At 43.1% G+C, this 8,046-nt stretch overlaps 1 protein-coding gene across 1 annotated transcript; it reads left to right on the top strand.

Annotated features, from left to right (window-relative positions):
- The first annotated feature begins 3,809 nt into the window (after positions 1-3,809).
- Positions 3,810-5,132, top strand: LOC311142147 (trypsin inhibitor ClTI-1-like). The gene is made up of 4 exons (XM_084177739.1): positions 3,810-3,926; positions 4,176-4,216; positions 4,711-4,820; positions 4,937-5,132. The coding sequence occupies exons 1-4, from the start codon at positions 3,881-3,883 to the stop codon at positions 4,980-4,982; spliced, it is 243 nt and encodes an 80-aa protein (XP_084033865.1). The 5' UTR covers positions 3,810-3,880; the 3' UTR covers positions 4,983-5,132.
- Positions 5,133-8,046: the final 2,914 nt, after the last annotated feature.

The raw sequence follows: 8,046 nt of genomic DNA, 5'->3' as shown, positions 1-8,046 counted from the left end.
AGAGACGAAGGGAGTGGGTGGAGCGGTAAAGAGACTAAGGGAGTGGGCGGAGCGGTAGAGAGACGAAGGGAGTGGGCGGAGCGGTAGAGAGACGAAGGGAGTGGGCAGAGCGGTAGAGAGACGAAGGGAGTTGGCGGAGCGGTAGAGAGACGAAGGGAGTGGGCGGAGCGGTAGAGAGACGAAGGGAGTGGGTGGAGCGGTAGAGAGACTAAGGGAGTGGGCGGAGCGGTAGAGAGACGAAGGGATTGGGTGGAGCGGTAGAGAGACGAAGGGAGTGGGTGGAGCGAAGGAGAGACGAAGGGAGTGGGTGGAGCGGTAGAGAGACGAAGGGAGTGGGTGGAGCGGTAGAGAGACGAAGGGAGTGGGTGGAGCGGTAGAGAGACGAAGGGAGTGGGTGGAGCGGTAGAGAGACGAAGGGAGTGGGTGGAGCGGTAGAGAGACGAAGGGAGTGGGTGGAGCGGTAGAGAGACGAAGGGAGTGGGTGGAGCGGTAGAGAGACGAAGGGAGTGGGTGGAGCGGTAGAGAGCGGGAAACTGAAGACAATGGTAGGAGAACCCAAGAGGGAGGGGCTTTTAAGCTAGGATGTGTGGGAATGAGACTATCGAGGAGGAGCAGAGAGAGAGAAGGGAGGATGCTTTGCAAATCACCCCGGCTTTGTCCATTGTAATAAAGTCTCTAGATTCTACAAAAACTCTGTAAGAACTTTAATTTTTAATAAAGTATAGTGACAATTTTCCACATCACAGTCTGCCCAATGCATCACCGGCGGTACATTGCCGGCCCTCCAGGACATATACAGCACCAGGTGTCACAGGAAGGCCAAGAAGATCATTAAGGACCTCAGCCACCCGAGCCACTGCCTGTTCACCCCGCTACCATCCAGAAGGAGAGGTCAGTACAGGTGAATCAGCTGGGACCGAGAGACTGAAAAACAGCTTCTATCTCAAGGCCATCAGACTGTTAAATAGCCATCACTAGCCGGCCTCCACCCAGTACCCTGCCCTGAACATAGTCACTGGCACTAATCGGCCTCCACCCAGTACCCTGCCCTGAACCTAGTCACTGGCACTAGCCGGCTACCACCTGGTTACTCATTCCTGCACCTTAGAGGCAGCTGCCCTATGTACATAGACATGGAACACTGGCCACTTTAATAATGGAACACTGGTCACTTTAATGTTTACATCCTGTTTTACCCACTTCATGTGTATATACTGTATTCTAGTCAAGGCCATCATTTAACTATTGCTGTACATATAGTATTCTATCCATGTATTCTACAGATATACCATATATTCTATCCATATACTGTCCATAATGTCTATACATCCCATCACATATATATACACAGTGCATTCGGAAATTATTCAGACCCCTTGATTTTTTCCACATTTTGTTACGTTACAGCCTTATTCTAAAATGGATCAAATAGCAGCTTTATGGTAGAGTGGCCAAACGGAGTTTGCCAAAGGCACTTAAAGGACTCTCAGACCGTGAGAAACAAGATTCTCTGGCCTGATGAAACCAAGATTTAACTCTTTGCCCTGAATGCCAAATGTCACGCATGGAAGAAAGCAGGCACCGCTCATCACCTGGCCAATACCATCCCTACGGTGAAGCATGGTGGTGGCAGCATCATGCTGTGGGACTGTTTTTCAGCGGCAGGGACTGGGAGACTAGTTAGGATTGAGGGAAAGATGAACGGAGCAAATTACAGAGAAATCCTTGATGAAAACCTGCTCCAGAGCACTCAGGACCTCAGACTGGGGCGAAGGTTCACCTTCCAACAGGACAACGACCCTAAGCACACACAGCCAAGACAACGCAGGAGTGGCTTCAGGACAAGTCTCTGAATGTCCTTTAGTGGCCCAGCCAGATCCCGGACTTGAACCCGATCGAACATCTCTGGAGAGAACTGAAAATAGCTGTGCAGCGACGCTCCCCATCCAACCTGACAGAGCTTGAGAGGATCTGCAGAGAAGAATGGGAGAAACTCCCCAAATACAGGTGTGCCAAGCTTGTAGCGTCATACCCAAGAAGACTCAAGGCTGTAATCACTGCCAAAGGTGCTTCAACAAGTACTGAGTAAAGGGTCTGAATACTTATGTAAATTGATATTTCAGTATTTTTTTTTTTTTTATAAATTGGAAAAAAATACAAATACACGTTTTTTGCTTTGTCATTATGGGGTATTGTGTGTAGATTAATGAGGGGGGGGAAACTATTTTATCCATTTTAGAATAAGGCTGTAACGTAACAAAATGTGGAAAAAGTCAAGGGGTCTGAATACTTTCCGAATGCACTGCACCTAGTATTAAGCCATCTGAGCTGCTTCAATATTCATATATATTAGGCCTATAGGCTACTATTATCTAAAAGCGACTTTGACTTTATTAATTCTTGTTCAAAAACTGAAGAAATGCAGAATTTACATAATCAAACATCGCAAACAAAATAGCAGGAGAAAACACTTAGAATACAGAACACATGGCCAACATAAAACAAACACTTAGAATACAGAACACATGGCCAACATAATACAAACACTTAGAATACAGAACACATGGCCAACATAATACAAACACTTAGAATACAGAACACATGGCCAACATAATACAAACACTTAGAATACAGAACACATGGCCAACATAATACAAACACTTAGAATACAGAACACATGGCCAACATAATACAAACACTTAGAATACAGAACACATGGCCAACATAATACACACACTTAGAATACAGAACACATGGCCAACATCATACAAACACTTAGAATACAGAACACATGGCCAACATCATACAAACACTTAAAATACAGAACACATGGCCAACATCATACAAACACTTAAAATACAGAACACATGGCCAACATCATACAAACACTTAGAATACAGAACACATGGCCAACATCATACAAACACTTAGAATACAGAACACATGGCCAACATCATACAAACACTTAGAATACAGAACACATGGCCAACATCATACAAACACTAGAATACAGAACACATGGCCAACATCAAATCAAATGTTATTTGCCACATGCGCCGAATACAACAGGTGTAGACATTACAGTGAAATGCTTACTGACAAGCCCTTAACCAACAATGCAGTTTTAAGAAAAATAATAGTTAAGTAAAAAATATATCAGTAAAAAAAACACAAAAAAAACAATTAAAGAGCAGCAGTAAAATAACAGTAGGGAGGCTATATACAGGGGGGTACCGGTACAGAGTCAATGGGAAATAACAGTAGGGAGGCTATATACAGGGGGTACCGGTACAGAGTCAATGTGAAATAACAGTAGGGAGGCTATATACAGGGGGGTACCGGTACAGAGTCAATGTGAAATAACAGTAGAGAGGCTATATACAGGGGGGTACCGGTACAGAGTCAATGTGTAATAACAGTAGGGAGGCTATATACAGGGGGTACCGGTACAGAGTCAATGTGAAATAACAGTAGGGAGGCTATATACAGGGGGGTACCGGTACAGAGTCAATGGGAAATAACAGTAGGGAGGCTATATACAGGGGGTACCGGTACAGAGTCAATGTGCGGGGGCGCAGGTTTGTCGACGTAAATGATGTAATATGTACATGTGAGTAGAGGTAAAGTGACTATGCATAAATAATTAACAGAGTAGCTTCAGCGTAAAAAGATGGGGTGGGGGGGCAAATAGTCTGGGTAGCCATGATTAGCTATTCAGGAGTCTTATGGCTTGGGGGTAGAAGCTTGGTGGAGACCTACACGGTATAAATAGGGGGTGGAGACCTACACGGTATAAATAGGGGGTGGAGACCTACACGGTATAAATACGGCTCCGGTGCCACACAACGTCACCTGCCTACACCCCTTCACTACGGAGAGAATGTGGAACTTTACACGACTGACTCTCGCACTCCTCTGTGTTGCCGGTGAGTGTTGTTCAATTTTACTTAATTAGTTTCAAGTGGCAGTCAAATAGTTTTATTAAATAACATTAACTTCTAAGAGCAGTTTAGACAAACAGTCGATACTACCCCCGGACTGCCTCTGTTGGCGCCCGCGCAAATCTACGACTAGAGAAAAGATGCGCTATCTGTCGTTTAGATTAGAACGGCTGGAAATCAAATCTGATGTTAAATCATAATTAGTCTAAGGCTTGACATCTTTCTCCATTTTAGTTTTGGCACGAGGAGCGAGTCTCCCTGACGGCAGCATAGAGGTAAGCAGGCTAAACCGTTTCTTTTTTTGGAGGGAAAGGCTATGCGCATTCATAAAACACTTTGTCCTATGTGCTGGATTAACAGTAGTTAGTAATGTAGAACACTGGTATGGGCCTTACTCTGTACAAGATTCAATTGTTCACCAAGTACACCTGTATGTATACAGTCACTTCCTGGTCAACAACTAGTTGACATGACAGTCAGGGGTGTATTCATTAGTCCGATTCTGTTGCAAAACGTTTTTCAACCAATGAGAATTTCTATTGGGCAAATTCCCTGTTTGTGTTGCGTTTGCTTCAATTTGTTTGCTTGAGTGAAACATTTTGCAATAGAATCTGAGAAATGAATACACCCCAGGTGCACTGTGGAAGGGGTGGAAAACGTATGGCTTGTTCCCTGTTATCCATGTTCTCTTCATATGGTGTCATACTAGTACACTATATTACCAACACCTCTTATTTATTTATTACATAACCTGGTTTTTGTCCAACAGCCTAACTGTTCCAAGTACAACCTGCCCGCGTGCAACAAGCTATATGATCCAGTGTGTGGAACCGATGGCATCACCTACGGTAACGAATGCGAGCTGTGCTATGAAAACATGTAAGTAACCAACTAAAGCTTTCAACAACTTGTCTTGTTCTGTGCTTGTCTGTCTGTGCCTCTGTCTCGTTCTGTGTTTGTGCGTGTCTTTAATTCTGCTCCGTGTGTGTTCCCAGGGTGCATAATCGTCACGTTCACATCAGGAGTAACGGAGAGTGCTGAACCAGACGTGACCGTCCATTGTCTCAGCGACACACCAGGCCCTCAACATTACTTTGAACCATTTCCTGTTGCCTTGTCAAAACACTGACATGTTTTCTGCTGCCTTCTAAAAACCGGTCTCAAGTGCCTCAATAAACTTTGAACAATTTCTTCAATGCCTGTTTCCTTCTCCAACCCTTATTGGTTCCCTGTTTGTCATAGTCTTCTGTAGAGCACTTCACTACCTAGTCTTTAAGACTTGTGTAGTGTACGTCTTGGTGGTAAAATGGTCAACTTGTAAAATTGTATTTTAAATGGAATAGTCTTCATCGTGTGTGCTTTATTTCTCCACCTTTTTATCTGTAATTAAAACTATTTTAGCAAAGTAAATTGTTTCCTTGTCAACCGGAAGAGTCTGGATGAATGGTTGAAATGTGGAGGAACTGGTTCTGCTGTACCCATGACAACTTGTTTGTTTAGTCATTATGATTCCTACAAAGGTACAGTGGGAATGGAAAATGATGTCCTTTTTAAAAGAAAAGGTCAAGTGAAATGTTGTGATAGCCGTACGGGCTGTTGAATTGGGATGGTTACATAGTGGCTGGCTGAGTTACAATGGTTATCACTTTTCAATGCCGAGGCTGCCCCCCTGGGCGTGAATGAACTAAATACACCATACTCACAACACCTGCATGAAGTTAGGGGATGTTTATCTTAGTTAGTGAAAACACCCTCAATCACATCTTGATTCCTGTGCACCATAGAATAAGGGCTCTATTCACGCAGAAGTACTACAGATTCCACGCTAGAAACGTAAAGGTCATTTCCGATTGAGCCGACATGCAGCGTTTAGTCTCTGCTAGAGCAGGGACGTTGCCTTTAAATGTCAATCACGCTGTAAAGCTGAACTTTTGTGGTGCGGATTGAATAGAGCCCTTAGTAAATCCGGTCTTCACATTAGCAGTACTCTGAACTCTCCTCATGACCTCAAGGATTTGACCTGGTTGAAATTTGGCTGAAATGTCTGTTTTGTTTAGGCCTGTTGACATCGTCTCTGTCTCTGCATAGACCTCTCTTTAATAGCAAGTTCAATGTGCAATATTAACCATTCCTCACTGATAGTCTTAATGTTTCAATGTATATTTACAGCGCCTTCAGAAAGTATTCATACCCCTTGACCTACTCCACATTTAGTCATACAGCCTGAATTCAAAATGGAGTAAATAGATTTTTCATCCTCACCCATCTACACACAATACCCCATAATGACAAAGTGAAATCATGTTTTTAGACATTTTGGCAAATGTTTGTATTGAAAATTAGATCCAGAAATATCTAACTTATATACAGTACCAGTCAAGTTTGGACACCTACTCATTCAAGGGTTCCTTTATTTTTTACAATTTTCTACATTGTAGAATAATGGTGAAGACATCAAAACTGAAGTAACATATGGAATCATGTAACCAAAAAAAGTGTTAAACAAATCGAGATATGAGATTCTTCAAAGTAGCCACCATTTGCCTTGATGACAGCTTTGCACACTTGGCATTCTCTCAACCAGCTTCACCTGGAATGCTTTTCCAACAGTCTTGAAGGAGTTCCCACATATGCTGAGCACTTGTTGGCTGCTTTTCCTTCACTCTGCCGTCCGACTCATCCCAAACCATCACAATTGCGTTGAGGTTGGGTGATTGTGGAGGCCAGGTCATCTGATGCAGCACTCCATCACTCTCCTTATTGGTAAAATAGCCCTTACATAGTCTGGAGGTGTGTTGGGTCATTGTCCTGTTGAAAAACAAATGATAGTCCCACTAAGCCCAAACCAGATGGGATGGCGTATCGCTGCAGAATGCTGTGGTAGCCATGCTGGTTAAGTGTGCCTTGAATTCTAAATAAATCACAGACAGTGTCACCAGCAAAGCACCCCCACACCATAACACCTCCTCCATGCTTCACGGTGTGAACACCGCGTCTCACAAAGACACGGCAGTTTGAACCAGAAATCTCACATTTGGACTCAAGACCAAAGGACACATTTCCACCGGTCTAATGTCCATTGCTCGTGTTTCTTGGCCCAAGCAGGTCTCTTCTTCTTATTGGTGTCCTTTAGTAGTGGTATCTTTGCAGCAATTCAACCATGAAGGCCTGATTCACACAGTCCCCTCTAAACAGTTGATGTTGAGATGTGTCTGTGACTTGAACTCTGTGAAGCATTTATTTGGGCTGCAATTTCTGAGGCTGGTAACTCTAATGAACTTATACTCTGCAGCAGAGTTAACTCTGGGTCTTCCATTCCTGTGGCGGTCCTCATGAGAGCCAGTTTCATCATAGCACTTGATGGTTTTTGCGACTGCACATGAAGAAACTTTCAAAGGTCTTGACATTTTCCGTGTTGACTGACCTTCATGTCTTAAAGTAATGATGGACAGTTGTTTCTCTTTGCTTATTTGAGCTGTTCTTGCCATAATATGAACTTGGTCTTTTACCAAATCTTCTGTATACCACCCCCCCTACCTTGTCACAACACAACTGATTGGCTCAAACGCATTAAGAAGGAAGAAATTCCACAAATTAACTTTTAACAAGGCACACCTGTTAATTGAAATGCATTCCAGGTGACTACCGCATGAAGCTGGTTGAGAGAATGCCAAGAGTGTGCAAAGCTGTCATCAATGCAAAGGGTGTCTATTTGAAGAATCTCAAATATAAAATATATTTTGATTTGTTTAACACTTTTTTGGTTACTAAATGATTCCATATGTGTTATTTCATAGTTTTGATGTCTTCACTATTATTCTACAATATAAAAAATAGTAAAAATAAAGAAAAACCCTTGAATGAGTAGGTGTGTCCAAACTTGACTGGTAGTGTAAGTATTCACACCCCTTTGCTATCACACTTTAAGATCTGGCACATTCAATTTCCTTTGATCATCCTTGAGATGTCACTACATCTTGATTGGAGTCCACCTGTGGCCAATTCAATTGTTTGGACATGATTTAGAAAGAAACCCACCTGTCTATATAAGGTCCCACAGTTGACAGGTCATGTCAGAGCAGAAACTATACCATGAAGTCCAAGG

The sequence above is a fragment of the Coregonus lavaretus genome (genome assembly GCF_964263955.1).
Source record: "Coregonus lavaretus genome assembly, chromosome: 2".
In the NCBI taxonomy this organism is placed as follows: domain Eukaryota; kingdom Metazoa; phylum Chordata; class Actinopteri; order Salmoniformes; family Salmonidae; genus Coregonus; species Coregonus lavaretus.
This window is presented reverse-complemented; position numbering and strand designations above follow the sequence as displayed.

Excerpts from the sequence above, each read along its gene's own strand:
- LOC311142147 (XM_084177739.1), top strand. The coding sequence starts at position 3,881 with ATGTGGAACTTTACACGACTGACTCTCGCACTCCTCTGTGTTGCCG. Across the intron at positions 3,927-4,175 it reads CGCACTCCTCTGTGTTGCCG|TTTTGGCACGAGGAGCGAGT; the intron begins GTGAGTGTTGTT and ends TCTCCATTTTAG. Across the intron at positions 4,217-4,710 it reads TCCCTGACGGCAGCATAGAG|CCTAACTGTTCCAAGTACAA; the intron begins GTAAGCAGGCTA and ends TTTGTCCAACAG.